This window comes from Falco punctatus (assembly GCF_963210335.1).
Source record: "Falco punctatus genome assembly, chromosome: 3".
Lineage (NCBI taxonomy): Eukaryota > Metazoa > Chordata > Aves > Falconiformes > Falconidae > Falco > Falco punctatus.
Window position 1 is genome coordinate 87,950,299 of NC_137582.1, and position 21,869 is coordinate 87,972,167.

The 21,869-nt window shown below is 36.8% G+C and overlaps 1 protein-coding gene across 14 annotated transcripts in view; it reads left to right on the top strand.

Moving 5' to 3' along the window:
• Window positions 1–21,869, top strand: part of PTK2 (protein tyrosine kinase 2) — a 224,227-nt gene that overhangs the window by 124,765 nt on the left and 77,593 nt on the right. For all 14 annotated transcript variants that reach the window (XM_080381071.1, XM_080381072.1, XM_080381085.1 and 11 more), the window contains 7 exons: window positions 6,169–6,248; window positions 7,852–7,914; window positions 12,389–12,443; window positions 16,845–16,985; window positions 17,710–17,787; window positions 18,824–18,931; window positions 20,193–20,310. In XM_080381071.1, coding sequence (XP_080237197.1) covers window positions 6,169–6,248; window positions 7,852–7,914; window positions 12,389–12,443; window positions 16,845–16,985; window positions 17,710–17,787; window positions 18,824–18,931; window positions 20,193–20,310 — 643 coding nt within the window. The remainder of the gene's footprint in view (window positions 1–6,168; window positions 6,249–7,851; window positions 7,915–12,388; window positions 12,444–16,844; window positions 16,986–17,709; window positions 17,788–18,823; window positions 18,932–20,192; window positions 20,311–21,869) is intronic.

Genomic DNA, 21,869 nt, shown 5'->3' on the forward strand with positions numbered 1-21,869 from the left:
TTTCTCTTAAACATAGGAAAAATACTCTCATTTATCTCATTTAATATATTAACAACAATAATAATGAAAGTAATAATTGAGAAAACACAAAAGACTTCTAGGAAAACTATTCAATTGCCCCATGGCAGTGCACTTAATTACCATTAAATTATCTCTTGCGTCTCTCCCATTTAATATTTCTTCAGGCTTTTTCCTTAGGAGGTTATGCAGCTTGTGCTGAACCTCTTGAAAAATTCTTATCTAATATTTGCACGAGCATTAGTTCATGCATTGATCTAATGCCATCTCAAAGCGAGCAGTCAAGAAAAATTAAAGGTGATAAGAGAAGTTCTCATTAGTATTCTGGGACTAGAAATTGAATCTGCCTCCCACCCCCTCAGACTTACTGAAATTTAAAGAAGAATGTGTGCAGACAAGTTTCTGAAAAAAGCAAGATAAAATTAATTCCTTCTATCAATTTATTACCTTTGCGATCCATAGTAAGACACTGCTCAATCTAATTAGACCACAAGATTATGGCCATAGGCTTCCTGAAGCCTATAATCTCTTTGTATACCTTCCAAAAATTAAACACAAAAATAAAAAGGTGTGTATAACCTATATGCAGTGTTTTATGGTAATGAGGTGCAGCTATTTATTTTGATGAGAGGGTGTCATGACTAATTCTGTGAACACTGCTGGTTAGTCATTTCTGGACATTGGAGGGGGGATATTTTTTCTGTTTTCGTCTCATTTCTTGGATGGATAAAGGCATTTTTATCCCACTTCTCTGGCTGAACCATATAATGTAGTTATTATGAAAGACTTGAAACTCCACCTTACTGTACCAAGGAACTTCAGAAGCAACACCCACATATGCACATACCCCACACAATAAATCAGCAGGGGAGAGTAGAGTCTTTGTTGGCTGAAATCTGAGGTCGAAGGAATGTATGTAATTTACTCCACCGTTATGAAATACCATGTTTGTCCATCTCTTCTGGATTGGGGTCTGCAAAAAAATCCCCCTTTATTTCTGCTTGTCACACTAACAAAATGATGCATTCCAGTATATCACTGTCTACTTGCAGCATTATGGTGAAAATGTCTCACTTTTGTCTTGCAAGGAAGCTGAGAATTTTCACAATGCTTATTTTTTTCTTCCAAATTTTTTGGATGGGTTGCTTTTTAAGAATTTTCTTAGTCAAGTTCTGGTGCCTGTAGTTACAGAGTCAAACTGGGAAAACATGACTGGAATTTGTGAAAGCTCACAAGCCAGAGGGCAAGAGGAAAGAAACCCTGAACTTTTAAATGTTTGGGTAATGTTGCTTATTTATTTATGGAACAGTAGTTACTTGAGGCTAGCAGCATTTTAAAATATGTTTGCATGAAACTGAAGATGTTCTTAAGCTGTTTAGTTTAACAAATTAAGTACTTCAGTGCTGGGATCTACAAGGCAATGAGTTGTGAAGATAAATGAATGCATATTTGATCAGGTTGTACTAGTAGCCTCAAATTAGCATAGTCTCTGCAAGGGGAAGTTTCATATGCCAGGACTGAAAAAATACTTCACTACAGCCAGTTCTTTTTGGTGTCTGAATACCTCAAGGAATAGGTGGATAACATCTCTGACATTTCCTGGTGATGCAAAATTGTTGCAGTGGCTCAAAAAATTGAATGCTCAGTTTCTTTTTAAAAAAAGTTTTATTAAAGATAAGTGAACTAGCCAATGGATATTTGATTTGTGTGGATGTAAGGCAGGCTAGTTAGTGCATTTTGTAAACAGGTATGTCAGCTTTTTAGGCGAAGTCACTTGGCCTGTACATAAAGGTGAATTCTCAGAAAAAGGGTAGGAGAATGAAATAAAAGCTTTTCTTTAAAGTACAATTGAAGTTCATTAAACCTCAGTATGGGTAATATAAACAAGAAGTAAATTGAGTATAGTTTCTTTTAACTTGATAAATTTCTTTATACAGGCATCCATATGAGAACTGAACTCATGTAGAGTTTGCATCTTCAGTTTGTTTCTTCAAATAGCTACATGTAGACCTGTGGACGAGGAGTACAGTTCTGTTGTTTGCCACCTATGTGTACTGCAGAGGTCATTTATGGTAGTAACACTGGTGTCTGAAAACTACATTCCTGATTTAACTGCTCTGAGATGGGGTCTGACTGTTTTAATGCAGGACAGGTTTTGTGTCTGTACTGATGAACAGTTCTAATTTAATTTTCTGTTTATTATGTTTTGCCATTTATGATGGCATCTAGATGGCAGTTCTGATTTAAAGTTAAACAAAACCCTGGTTATAGGAGATTTTCTTTTAGGGAAATACTATGCCATTACTAACAGGTGCAGTTCTGCAGTAGAATGAAGAGTGATTGTAAATGGATGCTAGCTGAGAAAAGATATGACTCAAAATCTCAGCATTTTTTGTATTGTTTCCAGAAGTGTCCTTCCAGGGAAACTTCTTCCCATGTTGGCGCTTGACGATACTAAGCACTACAGGCTGGTCAGAAATGCCCAGCCTTCTGAATTGCCAAATTTCTTGAAAACGCCTTCAGGCATTGTAGCAACTTTGAGTACAAGGAGGATCAAGCTTCTGCAGAGAGTCCAGTGAAGGGCCATGAAGGTGATAAAGGGCCTGGAGCGTGTCCTATGAGGAAAGGTTGCGAGCTGGGACTGTTCAGCCAGAAGAGAAGGCGTGGTATGGGGGTTCTTATCAATGCCTATAAATACTTGAAGGGAGAGGGCAAAGAGGATGGAGCCAGGCTCTTTTCAGTGGTGCCCAGTGCCAGAACCAGAGGCAATGGGCACAAACTAAAACACAGGGAGTTCCCTCTGATCACTAGGAAACATTTTTGTTCTTTTTACTGTGAGGGTGACTAAGCACTGGCACAGGTTGTCCTGGTAGGTTCTGGAGCCTCCATCTTTGGAGATACTCTAAAGCTGTCTCGTCATGGTCCTAGGCAAGTGGGTCTAGGTGGCCCTGCTTGACTAGATGGCCTCCACAGGTTCCTTCCCAGTGTGATTCTGGGTAATTCAGATGGGAGACCTCTTCAGCCATTTCATAACATTAGGCAGTGTGTTACACCTGATGCTGAAGAACAGGACCTTAAGTTCCCCCTACAGAAACTATTTCTGCAATGCCTTCTTCGCCCAGCCTTTCAGATGAATGGAATGTGTCTTCTGTATCTTATAAATAAATAGATAACATGATAATTTCATTTCATTTAGGTTGGAAAAGACCTTTAAGATAAATTGAGTCCAACTGTAAACCTAACACTGCCAGGTCCACCACTAAACCATGTCCCTAAGCACCATATCTACCCATCATTTAATTACCTCCAGGGATGGTGACTCAACTTCTTCCCTGGGCAGCCTGTTGGAATGCCTGACAATTATTTTGTTGAAGAAATTTTTCCTAATATACAGTCTAAACCTCCCCTGGTGCAACTTGAGGCCATTTCCTCTTGTTCACAAATTGTCAGTTGTTACCTGGGGGAAGAGACTGACAACCACCTCACTACAACCTCCTTTCAGGTAATTGCAGAGAGCAGTAAGGTCTCTCTCCCCTGAGCCTCCTTTTCTCCAGGCTGCAGGACTCCAGGTTCCTCATCCGCACAAGACTTGTGCTCTGGACCTTTCACCAGCTCCGTTGCCCTTCTCTGGACGCACTCCAGCACTTCAATGTCTTTCTTGTAGTGAGGGGCCCAAAACTGAACCCAGGATTCAAGGTGCAGCCTCACCAGTGCCATGTACAGGGGGACAATCACTGCCCTGGTCCTGCTGGCCATGCTATTTCTGATGCAAGCCCGGATGCCATTGGCGTTCTTGGCCACCTGGGCACACTGCCAACTCGTACTAAGCTAGCTGTTGACCAACAGCCCCAGGTCCTTTTCTGCCAGGCAGCTTTCCAGGTGCTCTTCCCTAGGCCTGTAGCATTTCATGGGGTGGTTGTTTTCCAAGTGTAGGACCCAGCACTGAGCCTTGTTTGAACCTCATACGGTTGGCCTCGGCCCATAGATCCATATCCATGCTATGTACTGTAGATACACACGATATGTGTGGCCATATGACTGACAGTTCTGTCTAATTTATATATGGTTGTCGGTACATGATTTCATAAATTAGAAGATATTTCGTCTGTTAGAGCAATGACTGTTTACTTGGTGAACACATAGGTCTCTGTACTATGGGACCTTTGTGGTTCCAAATGAAGATACAGAATCAAAACACCTTGATTTCCTGGAAAACATTCCCACTTTATATTACTTACAGCCATTGTAATTACCAGATATATAGAGTCTGTGGCTTTAGGGGGGCTCCCCCCACCTCCAGTCTTTAATTGGATAAATCTTTCTAAGTGTTATCAGAAAAACCCAAGTAGAATGCTGTTTCACATGAGAAGTTTGTTGTTTGTTTTTTTTAATTGTAAGCATAATGAAGAAAATGACATTAATTCTACATATTTTTTGTAGTACTAACATGGGAGTAGAGAATTAATATTTCCCTGTGTGTATACAAATAACAAACTGCATGATGCTGAAGGACAATTATGTCGTCTTCTGTCGCTTTCATTATTTGGAAGAGTTGAATTGAGAAAAAAGCTTGTTTTGTCATGTTGAGTACCTCTGTGAGTTAAAATGAAGGCTTTCCCCTGATGTTGCAGCTATTGTAAGAATTCATATTCTCACTCTTGCACAGTTTTATCATATTTCTTCTTTCACATCTTTCAATAAGAAATCAACATTTTTCATGCATTTTGTAAGTGGGAAGGTCTTATGTATTTGTTGCTTTGTAGTCTAGGGCTGGATCCAGCTGTGGCATTGGTGGTGAGGGAGTGCTGTGGTGCTCGTGTGTTACTGGGAAGATGCTGACTGGAGAGGACCTTCAGCTGTTAAATGTGCTGCTGTACTTCTTTATCTTCTAAATTATTAATTCCATAATAGTAGCAGTGTGAAATAGTTTTTCTTACAACTTGTCATCCCTCAGAAAAATATTTTGTGAAGTGCATTGCCTTCATAATGTATAATCTCCTCTTTGATCTGCAAGTCAGTCGTGTAGATTTTTGTGATATTTCAGGACTTTTTGCAACTTTAGGGTCATAGGTTTTAGGATCTCAACAGCAAGTTTATGATTTCCTAAGATAGAGGATAACATGAGCCATTAAAGAAAAATTGCACTTCTGTAGAGATATGTTACTTGTAAAAAATGCTGTTGCACAGAAGATGTGATGTGCAGAGTTAAGTTCTTCAGCACTTGTTTGATTCTTGCTGTCTTTTTGTTGTTGTTGTTGTTACTAACTGTATGAATTACTTACTCCAATGTGGTGAAAGTATTACTTAAAAAGTAGGCCTTCTGCCTACCTACATCATGTACATGTGATGTACAGGACATGTGATGAAGCTTTGAACCTTGGTAGTTATCGTAATGAGTACTTAGCATGCTCTGTGGTACAAGCTTTTGCACAAGCCACTTCAGCATTCTTTCAGACTGTGCCCAAGCAGAGCTGGTGGACAATGAGTGCCAGCAGCGGTCCAAGTATGCTGTTTTGGCCCAGCCATCCTCTTCAGGCAAGGTGGCCTTTGGCCATAGCATTTGGCTTCCTCCAGGTCAGAGCCTACTCCTTGGTCCGTTTTATTTCCTACTGTAGGTTGTAACCATCAAGTTTCACTCTTGGTGCTGCTTCTTGCTGGTTCAATCATTTGAAGTCAGTATGCAGTATGCTTTTCAAATACTATTCTTTTTGTTTGCTGCTGGTGTTATTTTCACAGTAACGCATGAACATTTGTCTAATATGCATGATTAGATGCATCTACAAAATTAAAACTTGTTGACCAAGGTGGTTGAAGAATACAGCATACATTCACATAACTTGAATGCAGGTGCAACCATCTGCTCAGCCTCCTGTGAAGGTTTTGATTATATCTACTAAAACATAGGTAATATTGTTGTAGATAAGATTTTTTTTATCGAGTTCATTGCAATCAGGAGGGTTCTTTTCCAAAAGTGCAGTTCATTTGTAGAGAATATGAGCATCACTTCTTTTTTCTCTTCATACACTATGTGTCGTAATTAGAAAAAATTGCACTTGGGACTCTTACTCTAAAGTTGTTCGGGCAGTATTTTAGTCTGTATTGGCACTGAATTGATCTTTCTGTGATGCATACCTACTTCTTTTGCTGTAGGTGAAAAATGACTATATGTTAGAAATAGCAGATCAAGTGGACCAAGAAATTGCTTTGAAACTAGGTTGCCTTGAAATCCGGTAAGCTGAAAATTTCATTTATTATTCAACATGTTTCTGATAGAATATATACATTAATTTTGAAACTGCTTATAATTCATTGATTTGTGAACAGTATAGTTGAATAAAAAATCGTAAGATTTTTTTTGCTACAAAGTAGTTTGAAGAAAAACTGAACAGATTGTATTTTAACCAATTTCTAGTGATTTTAAGATTAACATTAATTTTAAATTTTTAATTAATTACATCTTGATACTGCCTTTTGGGTGAGTTCTTCATCTGAATAATTCAAAGGCCTGTAGACTACAGTGAAGTATACTTGAAAAAAAAAGCATCTGTGGTGTTATTTAGCAAGTAGTCTTATCATTGTGCATATATAAATCCTACAGCTAAAGAATATAATTAAAGATAAACGCTGCTACCTTTCCTTTCTGCTTCTACTCAATTTTTAATGTTCTATTTTCAAATTATTAAATCTTAAGGATTCTTTTGGGTGGTTTTGGTGTTCTTGTCAGCTGTATAGACAGCTGGAAAATAAAGATAAATTTATCAGATTAAGAGTTCCCAGCACAGCTTTTGAAATGCATGTTTTGGTTTTTTCTAACTTATGGAGAATTTCCAGCCTGAAACATTTGCTTTTAGTTAAGCTGTTGTCTCGCACAGGGAGATTAGGAAAGAAGTAAAATTGATAAGAAAGTAATGGCAAATGTAAACTTGTTAACAGAGAAGAAAAGTGTCCTTTGAACAGTACTTTCCAAAATAAAACAAAATTTAGAATTATGAAATTTCCTAGGTGTCTATCATAGGAGAACCTGATGCCTTTGCTGTGAGTTTTGCTGGTAGCCCCAAGGAAAACAAAAATTCTTTGTGTAACTGCAAACTCCTTATGCAGTGACAAAATTGTTGGTGCCTTATTTCAAAATATGTAATGAGTATAATAATCCATGATTATTTTGTCAGCCAAGTCCTGCTTTTCGTGGTTCTCATGCTGTGGCTCTTCAGAGCATTTTCATGTATTTCTAATAGATGACTACTAAGACTGTCCTACTCATAAGCATTACTGGTCGACTTTCTCAGTGAAGACAATGATCCCAGCTCTCTGATAACAACAGCCACTCATTCTTGATTATTTTTTTTTTAATACACACACACACATACACACACCCCCCCACCCCCACCCCCACCCCCACACCCCCCCACACACCCCCCACCCCCACCCACCCACCGTTAGTTTTCATCATTCCCTGCTTCCTCTGGTTCTTCCTGATATGGGCACAGATGCAAGTGGTGTTAAAAAGGAAGGAAATACTGCTGGAGGTAGAAAGATGCTGCTGAAGGGCAGGTTAGATCACTTCTTTTGGTAGCAGTGTAGTTAAGCTGGTTTAAAGTGGTTCTGGAAGTGCAGTGCTCCTGTCATTCTCTGTAATGTTCCTTACATGGGAATTATTTTTTAAAATAAAAATCAGATCTGTTGAGGTAGGAGAATAATATACCAATATTTATATTTGAATGCATTCTGCCAATGTTTTCTAATGATAAGTCTGAAAGATTTGACTACATTGATGTTGTAGATTTAGGCTGGATCATCCAATAATTGTTGCTTTTAAATATTTTTCGACTTCAGGAGATCCTACGGAGAGATGAGAGGCAATGCATTAGAAAAGAAGTCCAACTATGAAGTGTTAGAGTAAGTATTGTGTCCTAGCTTGAGGTTTGAACTGTTTCTTCATTGGGGAACATTAGATTCAGTTTAATAACATTAAGTTTGTTGAGATCTTCAGTGCTTTAATATAAGAAATGGATGATGAAACCTACCTAGGTGTAGAAGTAGGAAGAATACCTTTAGCTGTGGTCCAGGGAATTCCAACAGAGTTGGAATTGTTTAAACTTGATTGAGAGCTTTATTACAATTTTTTGCAATTTTGCTAATGGTTATGGGTTCATCAAGTCTAGTTCTAAGGTGATTTTGTTTCTAAATGTCTCTCTGTGCATAGTTGCATTTTTCATTGTGACTCATCTGTGGTAAAGTTTTAGTTACTTGAAAATCTTTGTGGTACAGTTTGGAGGTTTTTTTCTCTTTGCTCAGTATGTAGATTTCCTGAGTTGTGACCTTGCAATTAACAAGTTTGTTGTGTATCTGTGTCACAAATTTTAAGCAGCATCCTTAGACTGAAAGTGTTTTGGTTACTTAATCACGTAGAGTAGGTGGTTTCGATCCAAAGTCCTTTGGAAGCGTCAGGGATTTAAAACTGGTTTTATTTGTGTTAATTAACAAGTTTCATACATACCTACACCAATGAGCTACTCTTCACTACTAATTATCTTTGTGAAAAGATGATGTACAGTTTAACATAAAATGGGATAAAAGGTTGGTGTAGCTGTGAAGTCAATGTTTGTTTTGTTTTTTTTTTTTTAATAAAATGTGCTAACTTCTAGAGGTGTGAAATTAAGAGAATGGAAGAAAAGATTTTTCACCACAGTGCACAAGTTCACAAGGATTTTTGGGGAAACTATGATTTCAATAGGTCAAAATAACTTTAATAATTTCCTGGTTGTTTATATAGTACCTGCTATTTATGTAGTGTTCCTCTATATATGTGGAATTTTTAAAGCTGTGCTTTTGGTCGAATTAGGGTGTTCGTGTTTGTTTTGAAGGACTTTAGTTTTCTGTTTGTAGTCACTAGCAGAAATATCCTGGTTGAGGATACACGTAACAAAATGAGGAAGGACTAATAAGGATGAACATGAGTAGATAGACATGGCTAAGAAGATCATATAAAAAAGATTTGAAAGTGCTGTGAGTTACAGTGGTTGCAGTTTACATATGTTCCAACAACTTGAGAAAGGTATTTTTAAGTCAGTTATTTGGCAACTCATAAGCTAAAACGTTAGTGGTTAGGTTAACAACTTTGGAAATAATGAAACAAAGGAAACAAGGGTCATAACAGATGACAGGAAGTATTAAGAATTCTAACAGGTGAGAGTTCCTGGAGGACTCGGTATGGGGCTGCTTCCAGTTTAACAGTGACTTGTTTCTTTCAGTGCATTTGTTTTCCAAGCAGTACCTGTTTTGATAGGAAATAACTAACTGCTGCTGTGAAAGACAAAGCAAAACTCCGCTATGCAAAAACTAACAGTTTAATGCCATGCAAATTGGAAATGTAGAATTTTCTTCAAGATTATTTGTAATTTTTTTTTTTCCTTTGAGAAGCAAAATGTATTTTGCATGGGATTTAGCTGGGAGAGATGAAGGATAAAAGCACCTTAAAGTGGCTATAGATAATTGTAAGCTAGTAGGAATCTACAGAAAGTACCAGTGATCCCCAAAATGTACTCATTCAGTCCTACCACCTTAATAGCCTATAAAGGTTTATCTACACAAGTAATATTTATTTCTCAAGTGAAGCATTTTGTTTGGTGGGTTTTTTTGCTAGTTTTAGTACATCATGAGGCACTTAACCAGCTGAGTGCAATTTTTAAATGGCACTTTTTTGCATTTGGTGTGATTGCTTCTTGCCTGTCTTTGTCAGATGTCTATTTGATGTATATTTGTCTTTGATCAGATTTTCATACAAGACCAAATCTGGATGGGAAATGGTAGATAGAATCAATCTGCTAAGTAGCCTTTAATAGTTGTGCCTTCATGTAATGAAAGAATTTTTTCATAATAAATTGTGAAGCCTGTTAGCATAGAACAGGGATAATTACAAGTACAAAAATGGGAGCTATATGAAGGAACAGCTGCAGCCACAGTTTTGTAAAAAGCATGTTAGTCTATTATGTTAATCTAACATTACTTTTTTGTTGTAACTTCAATTGAGATGAAAAATAGAAATAAAGATATATGTTGCCTAAAGCTGCTTATCATTGTATGACAAGCAGTATCATCCATCTGTAGTTGGTGTTTTATTAATCCTATTGAAGTTTATACACAAAAAGTAAATTTACATTTAAGCCCACAAGTAGGATGGAGTAGATGAGGTTAAGTAGAAAGCTGTAGTAGAATTGTATGAAGGGGGATCTTGCTGCTAATTATCTCTTACCGGCAATCAGAAAACAGATGTCAGAGTTCTTAATCTGGAGGACTGAGTTGTGTGTGTATCCTGAGTTGGCCAATTTACCCCCACGCAGTACAGCTGAGGAGGAAAGGGAAGGAGTTTGTAGGGTTCTGTGTTTAAAACTGTTTGTATGTTCTAATTCCCGATGCTTATTATCTTGTGTATCGATAACCACAGTTTGTTATTGACCATGGCATTACATCTGCATGCTTCTTATGTTAAAATCTCCTCCAGTAAATATGCCATCTCAATTAAACACAGGTTATGCTTTATTAACACATTTTATTAATAGTTGTGTTTTGCTGTATTCTGCATAGAATTTGTTCTGAATTTGTTACGTACAGATTTGCAATAAAGGCTACTTACAAATCTTTTTAATAACGAATTGAATCAGGTTGTCACAGCCATGTGCTGCAGTACTGTTAACATGAGTAATACTGGAGTGTTGTAGGGTGCTTCATTTTTGAGAACACCATTTCTCTCTCAAATACTTAATGTTACACTAATATATTCCTTGTCAAAATGTCATTGCATGTTATTTAGATGGTAATAGTGTGTTAGATTTATTTAACTGTGTGGGATGATAAACTGCACATAATTTGCATTTGAGAAGAAATGCATCAAAGGAATTAACATTTATGAAAATTGTATAATCTTTCAGCTTACTGTCATTGCACAGATGCTAGTGTTTGCTGCTGCACATGAATGCGCTGTTCCTCTCATTTGAGGACATGTTTAGTATGTTTTGTGAAATTGTAAACCATTTGTCTTTGGAGAGCTTTAAAAATACCCTGTTTCAGTATTTCACGTAAGCTTTTTGTATTGACTTTAACATTGGCTTTCTTGCGCCGTTAGGTAGCAGTAAATATATTCTGTATATCTCAGGCTCACTAACAGCTTGGCTTTGCTTTGCCTAATGTGGGAATTCCAGATGTATTTCTGTTTATGTTCAAAACATGTGGTCATGGAAAGCTTTCTTTCATACTTATTTCAGAAGCAGATAAGACTGTGTGTTTGAAAGAGATTGTAACCTCTTAAAGGAAAGCAGTAACACCTTTGAGAGGCAAGGATACAAGTCATTTTCCTATCTACATTTTTCTTTTAGTTCTTCATTTTTCTCATGCAGATTTTCAGCTAATACTACAAAAGTAGTTCATGGTCATGCAGCGTTTGTTTTACCTGGTTGTACAATGATCTTCTGCACTAGCATATCTCTGGCAACTTCTCAGGCATCTTTCTTGAAGCTAATGTTCAGTTGTAGTGATGCATACAGGTCAGACATAAGCTAGGTGCACACATCTGAGCCACAAAAACATTTAATCCTTATGGCTGTGTGTTTCAAACCAGGGCTGCAACCCTAATAATAAGTTTGAACATGAGCTTGATGTAATTCAATGTGCAGAATCCAGGCTCATGGATGGAATTAGGATCTTGATTTACAAACGCAAGAAGTGAGATTACTTGCAAGAAAAAGCTAGGAATTTTAACATTAGGTGCTCAATATGAGGAAAAAGTGACAGCAGAAATTTAAAAAAACACATTAATTATAGTGGTGCAAATGGTAAAACAGTAGTGGAAGTGAACATGCTTACTTAGGTGATCTCATGAGAAGTCCTTTCCTTTGTGTTGTATCTCCTACTCCATTCTAATAGATGTTTATTAGAATTTGCCATTTTCATGTTGTTCCCTTCTCACCTGATCACATGCTGTAAGAATATTTTCTCAATATTCTTTGCATTATTAAAACATGTACAAAAACCAGGTTTTATTCTCAAAAATTCTCTGTGCCCAAGCCAACGTTTCAAATAATACACTTTCCACGCCAGGTACCTGTTGTAAATGCAATATCCTTTTGAATTTGGACTAGAAGATACTGCTATCTCACATTTGCTGTGGAGCCACTGTGATTAGCATTTTAACGGGACTGTGTTTGTTACGCTGAGCTTGTCAAAGACCTTACTATGAAAATCATTTATTATATAGCATGTGCTAGCTGAAAAAGAAAACAAACAAAAAACCAGACCCAAAGCACCACCCTGAAAAAGAACAATATAATGTTGCACAATCTTTTTTATATTAATGCTCTGTGTGTTTTTGTTTCAGGAAAGATGTTGGTTTAAGACGTTTTTTTCCGAAGAGTTTACTAGATTCGGTGAAGGTAATTATAGTTCCAGTCCATTGTATACAACTTTAGGAAAAATAAGTGTCAGAAATCTGAAAATTGTGTTAGCGTTTTAACTGTATAGCTGTAAAGGAATTACTGTGCAGTTATGTTGTCTTGGTGAAAAAAATCAAAGCTGTTGATCAGATTGGTAGGATATAAATCCCATACTACAGGTGTGCAACTGGCAGAACTAAGATAGTAATGATTCAACGTGGCTTTGCTGAGCTACTGTGAGAGAATTACACCTCTGCTTCTCAAACCTTATGGACAAAAGTTCAAAACAAGTCCTCAGATCCTCTAGTATCAACTGACTTTTTTTTTGTTTGTTTGTTTTCTCCTCTAAATGAGATATCAGAAGAAAGAGGAAGGAGACATGTAAGAAAACAGCATATTTTCATTGGCAACTTGATAAACCATATTCTGCCTCCCTTCATCAAGACTCTGTCCCACTCATTCAAGGGAGATTTCCAGTAATTTCTACATTTGTTAATCCTAGTTAAGACTGTAAATGGTAGTTGAATCTCACTTCCATTGAAGTCCATATGGTCCCAGAGTAAAAAATAAAAATTTTTCTCAAAAGAGGGATTAAGAATAGTCACCAACTATTTTTATAGCTATATCCATCTTGATATAAATGTCTTGGTAAAATACCTCTTACCATTCATATGTGAAAGTATAAATCATAAATCAGTATTTTAGAGCTGGGTTTGGTAAGCAGTGATGGTTTTATAGAAATAATAGAGTTTAACTTCAGATTTAGAAAGCTTCTACATTGTGATTTAAATAGATAAACAGAAAAGGTCTGTCATCAAGGGGGTTTGTTTCAAAAGACTTGAAAATCAAAAGCTAATGAAGTCAAGTGGATTTGAGTAATCCCTCTGCATGTTAATTTAAGCAATTATCTGAAACTGTATTTTCTACTAACAGGAGAAATTGTGGTGAAATGCTCTAGACAAAAAAGAATGAATAACTGTCTCAAAAATTGTATTATGGAGCCAGAAAACTGACCAACAAAGAAAACTGGTCTTTAGAAATCATGAAATTGAGAGAACAGCAGAAACAAGTACTAAGAATTGCCAGAAGGTGAAGCTGAATAGGACCTTTTAAAGACATAAAAAAAGTATTGGACTTACGAAGAGGAAAAACAAGGGGAGGAAGAAGAGATCTGCTTTTTAATGAAAATTAAATCCCTATTAAAAATAATCTAGGATTGATTCAGTTATTAAATGACTCTTTGACTTTGTGAAAACCAATGATTTTATACTGGCAGGCAAAGGAAGGCTCCTGATGGCCATGTAAAATAATACATATTATTTTACATGGATATATAAATATCCATATATTAAAGATATTGTAAATACATTTACAATAAAGAAAATTATTTCTCTCCGTTAGTGAGGTAAAGCTTGGACTGTATTGCAGTGGTAATCGACGTTGTTGATGTTACACATTTAGGAGATGCCAGCTATACAGAGGGTGTCACTCTATGTATGGGAAGACTAGAAGGCTGGAAAAATGAAAATCACAATATTTAGCAGTGCAAAGTATGAAGTGATATACAGGGATTTAAAAACAGAACGTTCAGCTTTATTTGAGGAGCTCATTAAATACATTTTAAAAGTCAGGAGTTTAAAGACATTGTGTATTAGCTGATCACAGAGTGTCTGTACGACATAATGTTGTAAAAGAAAGCGAGTGCTGTCTTAGGAGATATCTAGGGAGATTTCTCCAGGAGGAAACATTAAAGACATTGAAAAATGCATTCTCTCTCATATGTGCTGCAAATAGTTCTGTTTATCCATGTTCAAGAAAGAGTAAGTCTGAATAATTCCAGATACATAGGAAAAGTCGCTGAGTCAGCAGGCCTTCCATTTTCATTGCTTCACGAAGAGAAGAATAAGAAACCTTCCTGTGTTTAGCTTAGTAAATGGTGCCTCAGTGATGCCATAACCACTAAGCCATGTTCTAAGTAGCTGTATTAAGTATGCCAAACACTATGGGGGGGGGGAAATATCTACTTAAACTAAACCAACAGCTGGAGGGCAGGGGGTGGTGCAGGGAAATGGACGCAAACCAGATTGTCTTTAGTTTGTGAATTAGGGGTCTTCACTTTCACTCTAGAGCATGCCTTGGGCAAAAGCAGAAAAATAAAATGTTCTTAGGAAATATTTAAGAGCAAATTTTCACTGCATTTCCCTTGAAGTTGTCATTTGCAGATACTTCTCATGAATGGTGCTCTTCTGTTACGGAAGAGGTGTTTCTCTAACTGACTTTCTATGTTTACACCTTACTAATGATCTCAAAGTGAAGAGTAAGTCATCTTGGTGGACTTAAAGAGCCAAATAACATATGCCATTACACATGGAAGTCAAGATGATGCTGAAACAGGCCAGGGGAACAAACCATGGGCAGAATAAAGTATCTTTTAACAACTGAGTGGCTGAAATACTTGGGACGACTGGAGCTAGCGGAGTTGTTTTTTTCTTTTTGTAGTGTCTTGCTCCTGTTTTTCCCCAGGTGTTTAGTTAAGGCTAAAGTCTTCAGTTCCCTTAACATCTGTTTTCTCTCTAAAAAGGATGATAAAAGACAGGTCCAGTATAGTGCATCTTGAGTCCTAACAAAGTCTTAGGCAGCTCTCGGTGCAGTTGGGAGGTCTCCTGACTGCCAGATGCTTTCTTTATCCTACGCAAGCATCCACAGCCTGTTTAAGAGTAGTGATCCACCTGATAGTTGGTAAAAGGTTCTCCTAAAGTGACACAGTAATTTAAAATTACAATAAAATGGCAGGTGTCTGTGTAAACTTTATAACCTAAAGTTTATGTGCTGAGCTAAAGTTTTTTTCCAACCTGTATGTGTGTTGGAAAACTGATTTTGTATGTGAATATACAACACCCTTCAATCACTGCTATTAGAGTGACTCTTTTCTAAACAGTCCTTTTAAAAAGCTCTGGCAATTTGGAGTTCTGAATGTTCTTCAAAGGCTTACTAAAAATGAATGCCTAATCTGGCTGGAAGTGCTAAAGACAAAAGGGAGTTTCTATTTGCATAGTGCCCGGAGCAGTTAACAGGCGATGTGAAAAAATGAGGAGTTTTGATGCTGTTACAGTAGGACACTCAGATATTGTTTGGTAGAGGAACAATGGTAATTCCTGTCAACCTTGACATACTGCAAAAATAATCACTATTTTACCTTCTGTAGTTGTTAATTGGAAGATATATTAGAAGTGGGTATTACTTAGGTTTTTTAAACACATTCAGTTACTTTAGACATGGGTCAAGCTTGGTAAAAGGAAAAATAATAGATGTGTCTGTGGTTTTCATGTTTTGGCACTACATGATGTAAAGAGTAGGTTGCCTGGCCCTACATTACTCACAGAGCACCCATGTACTTGTAGATCTTTTCCAACCTAAATGGCTCTGTGATTCTTGGGATTAGGGCAGATGAAGAGAAGACACTGCACTTTTGTCTAGATGAATTCTAGTGTTCAGAAAGAGATGTTTTTATTCAGGATTCTTGATTGCTTGTTCAGTTTTGGGGCATGGTAAAGAAATTGCTTCTCAGATTCAGTTTTTATACAGGCAGATACTTCACTTTTGACAAGTTTTAGATTAGGGGTTTTGTTTGTGGTGGGTTTTTTTTATTATTTTATTTTATTAAATGCAGTTGTTTGAAAGCCTGCATGTATCCTTTACATGCTTGCTTTTTCAGGGTACATTATTAGGTGTCTTGCTCTGTCCCACTGTCCCAGATGCTGGGAGGATTTTTGATGCTCTTTCTATGTGGTTATTTCTACCCTGAAAACAATTAATTAAATTATATGTGATATAGTTAAACAGTTTGTTTGGTTACTTTTTACATTAATTTTGAATTTATTATTTAAATTTTAATTTTTTATATGGAAGTTATTTTGCATATTTTCAGACTTGAAGAATCCACTGTTGTGCACAGAGATTCAGATACTGCTACAGCTGAGTTGTTATTACCAGATAAGAAAATGATGTTTTAATTTTGAAGTTTTAAAACCTACTATGAAGGTTTAAAACCTCGTATGAACCTATGGTGCTGTGGTTTTGTACTGGTACATAGTTAAAAAGTTGGGAGAAATGAGTAGTCTAGAATAGTTCCTGCAAAGGTTAACATGTCTTTTATTATAATTTATTCAAAAAATTATTAGTTAGATATTCTCTCTATAATATATAGCAGTAGGAATTTTGTTCCCAGGCAGAAGTTAGAAGACACAACTGTTACTTATATTTTGAAGCTTCTTTTTTTTTTCTTGAGAATTCTCTGCATCTCATTGATAAAGAAATGGTTAGTGATACTGACTGAAACTCTTCAAATGCACTGTCACTGATTAAATTAATATCATTGATCTTTAAACACTTTATACACAGGCCAAAACACTACGAAAATTAATCCAACAAACATTTCGACAATTTGCCAACCTTAATAGAGAAGAAAGTATTCTGAAATTCTTTGAGATCCTCTCTCCAGTGTACAGATTTGACAAGGAATGCTTCAAGTGTGCTCTCGGTGTAAGTAGGGGGATGTGACAGTCACTAGAATACATGCTGTAGTTATGAGTTGTGTTGGATTTGTTTAATTCTGTAACTAATTGCTTGCTTAGTTCCTGTTTTGATGTAAAGACATTGATTTAATTAACAACAAAATATATTTATTGATTTTATTTAGAACTTTTTCAGTTGACTGTTTAAAAGGTACCATTCATTAGGTAGGGTAAGAATTGTACATTTAAAATTATTTTTATCGGCGATTTGTTGTGAAAGTCAAGCAATTTTTAAGCTGGTTTTGTAAGGAGGTGAGACTTCTTGGCTTCTTCTGTTTGTAAATTTTCCTCTAATGCCTTTTAATCTACTAATTTCAAGCAAATTTTGAGAAAAGGCCGTAAGCCTGCAAACTTTGTGAAAATAGACAAGTAGAAATTAGAACATGCACATCAATGTCCGTGAGAATAGAAGAGGAAATACGGGAAATACAGTGTTCTCATGTAGACGTAAGATAAAACACATGGAAATGCATTTTTGAGTAGCAGGGATCCGCAGGAAGCCAGTCATGAGGAGTTTTGCTACTTATAAAATTACTTGATTTTAATACATTTTAAATTGTTTTAAGAGATTAAAAGCTTCTAGAGTTTAATTACTAAAAACTGCAATTATAACATTGGAGGATAGTGTTTCCATAGCAAGGTCTTGTCTTACTATTGAAATTTTGCCCTGTCTTTCTCCTTTGATTCTGAAGTCAAGCTGGATTATTTCAGTGGAACTGGCAATTGGCCCAGAAGAAGGAATCAGTTACCTTACAGACAAGGGTGCAAATGTAAGTCTACTTCTGTTTTGTTTTGTGGTTTTTTGTGTTTTTTTTTTTTTTTTTTCTCAATTACTGTCTTAACAACCATGACCTGTTGTGAACTGAACTTCACAAAAAGGGGAATGACAAGTCTAATCTTTGAGTTAAACACAGAAGAGCTGGGAGATCCAGTATATACAGCTGTTGCTCAGATATTAACTCATGATTTGGAATTGGAGAAAATGTGGTTGGGTGAAGCTGAGAGACCCTGTCAGCCATAGCACTGAGCTTGTTGGCTTTTGTACCCAATGAAGTGCTCACTTGCAGAATTTGAAGCATTAGTTGTGACTTCTTAACAATGAAACATGCAAATTATTCTATTCTTTCTTAGGAACGTGAAAATGCAGAGCTTGCTTAATCAGTTAGTATTTAGCTTTTTTGCAGCCATTGCTGGCATATTTGCTTTACTTCAGACCCTTAATAGCCTTTTCATTACCTGATGTGCATTGCATTACAGTATTTTCTGTATGTCTCCCTGATGCAAGGAAGTTATGTTCAGACAGGTTCTTATAGCGAAATATGTGGGACCTTTACAATCACGGCTTAAGTTAAGCCCATGTCCAACTTCTATTGAAATAAATTCAAAGGTAATGAAAAGGTTTGGAGATTAAGAATACATAGCTATCTAGGAACATACCTTTTACAGCAGTCTGGAGGAACGTTGTGTGTACTGTGAGTGCAGGTTCCCTGTGATGAACCTGTTAAGTTTTCGGTCTTAACTTCCAAGAGGTTGTTTCTACTATGTAGATCAGCGTATGCCTGGAGTTACTCAACAGCGACCTCTGTAGGCAGACGTGGTGCTTGGTTTCATTTTGCAAATACTGTGGCTATTTGTGTACGTTAGCCAGAGCCTAACAGAACCGTAGAAAGAAACGGAGGAACAGATTTCGGCAAGTGTAGTTTGGAGATCAAAGTCTACACCTGCTTTTGCAACATCAGGAATAAAGGCAAAGTATTTTGCTGGAATTTTGAATTTTTCCCCACTTTTTCCATTGCCTTTCTGCAGCCAACTCATCTAGCAGACTTTAATCAAGTGCAAACTATTCAGTATTCAAACAGTGAAGACAAGGACAGAAAAGGCATGTTGCAACTCAAGATAGCAGGTGCACCTGAGGTATGATATTGACAGTTGTGATTAACTTACCAGCTTTGGTTTTCCTGGGAAGGGGTGGAGGTCAGTATGCTCTGAATGAAAGATACTCTGTATATTGTACTTGTGTTCTGATCTGTAACTTCGTTCTGGATTTTTCTACTGTCAGCATAATTATGATATACTAAATGTATACTTCACTTCTGTACATGCGTGTTTAAACTGAGGACTGCCTATCTTTGTATGTGTGTAAAGACTTCAGTTACTGTTAAACTCTCTTGCTCCTCCTGCAGTTACAGCCAGCGTGTTTTATGTTAACATTTTACATTCTAGGCATTCTGCAGTTCTTAGATTTTTCTTGTTCTTTAAGGGGAAAGGGAAGTCAAGTGTGACTAGTCATCATACTAGTCACGTATTTTTGTTTCTAAAATAGATTTAGAACACATTGCATGTTTTAGGTTTTGCATCTGGTGCTTGTAGATTTTGACATTTGTAAAAGAAGGTTAATTTAAAAATGCTAGCCCTGAAGTGCGACTTAATAGTTAGTAGTGCATACGTATATGATGCTCGGTCCTAAAGAGGAAACTGAGTAATTTCACTTTTCTGAAAAGGGGAAATAGGAAAAAGGGGAAATTTGTTCCCTCATATTACAGGGAGGCAGAGCTGGAAATGAGATCAAATCTTTTTCTTGGTCCAGTGCACTGGAAAGCAGTCACTGTGGTAGAGGAGGATTGAGGGCAAGTTGGCAAATCTGCACAGAGGGTGATGAATGTTGGCAATATTGAAATTAATAGCTTGTCCGTATGTGTCTCATCTTTTTTTCCACTGTCCATGTTTTTATTTTTATCTTTTTTGAAGATGGGGGGGTGTTACCTTTTAGGGAAAGAAATAAATTGCTGCAAAAGGGTAGAAAAAGATAGCACCTCTAAGAACTTTAAGGAATAAGCAGCTTCTTCAGAATTATAATTATTGCCATAAAAGTCATAGCAGTTGTAATGAACAGTGGTTGGTTGGCTGAACGTTTAGCTAGCAGCCACTTACTAAACCCAGATTAGTATTAAATTTGGGTGGAAAGTTTTGCCAGCTGTGCTTTCTGAACCTCATGTTTTGAATTTGCTACATAAAAGGTAAAGCAAGAATCTGGTAGTTCTTTGCTCATCCATGTTCTGCTGTTTACTGTTTGCAAATGTGTGTAAAGTTCTGATGCAATGACACAGCTGTTCTGCTCAGTGTTTGCATCTACAATAATACCTCTTTGTTGGTGCCTTGTTTTTTCCTTCTTTAGCCTCTGACAGTGACAGCACCATCCTTAACCATTGCAGAGAATATGGCTGACTTGATAGACGGATATTGCCGACTGGTGAATGGAGCTACGCAATCTTTTATTATCAGGCCACAGAAAGGTAAGGACACGTTTCATTCTGGTAGCTGCTATACTCCTATCTACTGAGAGGTTATTTTGCACGTGAATAGAAGACACAAGGTAGCAGCAAACCCCTCATTTTGAAGCTTTTGTCTTTCAGGGGAGGAACCATGAGGTATTTTTGTTATGAGGCATGCCAGCAGTAAATGTCACTCCATCAAAAATGACTTAATGGCTGATAATTTAGACTGATTTTCAGTAATCAGTGCTTTACACTATTCTAAACTTAACTAGCAGAAGTAAATTGTAATTAAAGGCGCTCCTAACAAGGACGTGTTATCTTGAAATGTGATTCCTTAATATATAAGTGGAAATTCGGAGAGGTTGGTTAGAATGCATTTGGATAAGGTTCTGACTAGTGATAATTTTTTTTAAATTTCTGCATTCCTCCTAGATACTCAGAACATCTCAGTTAAAAAAATAGAAAGTTTGAGAGAAGTCTCCTGAGCTTTTCTCATAAAATAGAACTAAAGCAGAGATGCATTTTGTAGTGTTGTTGGTTTTGTAGCAACCCACAAACTGGGAGCAGTGAGACAAGGGTGCAGGTACCCCTCGCTTTAAAGAGAGAAATTGAATTAAATTTCATTAGATTGTTTTCTCATTTCAGCCAGCTTTAATTATTGAAAACATCCAAGCAAAGCTACCTAAAGATGGAAATTTCTGTCCTCCTGTACTAATCTTTATCTGTGAAAACCCATCCAAATTTTTGGTTTCTAAAAAAATAAACTATTTCCATCTTCCCTGTTTATAATACAAGGAAGTACACAAACTATCCCAGCAGCTCTCCAATCTGAAGCAGAGTCCCTTTTTAACCATGTTTTTGCTTTTTTGTTTGGTTTTCTCTGGTTTGTAACTGTTCAAATGAATATTAGTAACATAGTTCAGGTCTCTCCCAGGTCCATATGTAGCATCCTGCCTGCGCACAGCACAAAATCCCCAACAAACTGAAACTTGGTCATTGAGTAGTGAAGAAGTGTGATTATAGGGTGTTAGATACTTTGACAGCAATTAGTAATTGTTCAGATTATTCTTAAACTTGCATGTTTGTTAATTCTGACCCTTAGCGTGTGTGAGTGACCTCTAGCTCCAACACAAACAGCTTTGTTAGAATTTGCATTAGTCATGCAACCTTACCTCCATACAAAGGAGAATCTTCCCAGCACACAAACTCATCTCTTCTAGCCATCTTGGTGCGCAGCTCAGTGATGATGAACCATTGACACCAAAATTCATCACCAAAAGGATAAGCTAAGCGTCAGTGATAATGGTAGTTTTTTGTTCTAAAAATGAAACAGGCATCACAACCCAATTTTTTCATTTCACTAGGCTAGTCAATACCTGTAAGCAATTGTCTTTTGTGCCTCCTTTCTGAAAAATGTGTGACATTTGTTACAATCCTTAGTACTCGGTTCCAAAACTTTCCTTCTAATACCCAGTGGGTTGGCTGTTTTTCAGCCTGAAGTTACAGTAGCCAAAGTTGAGGTTTTAAAACTTTTCCTGATCTTAACACATTTCCTCTCCCCACTTCTCAACCATACT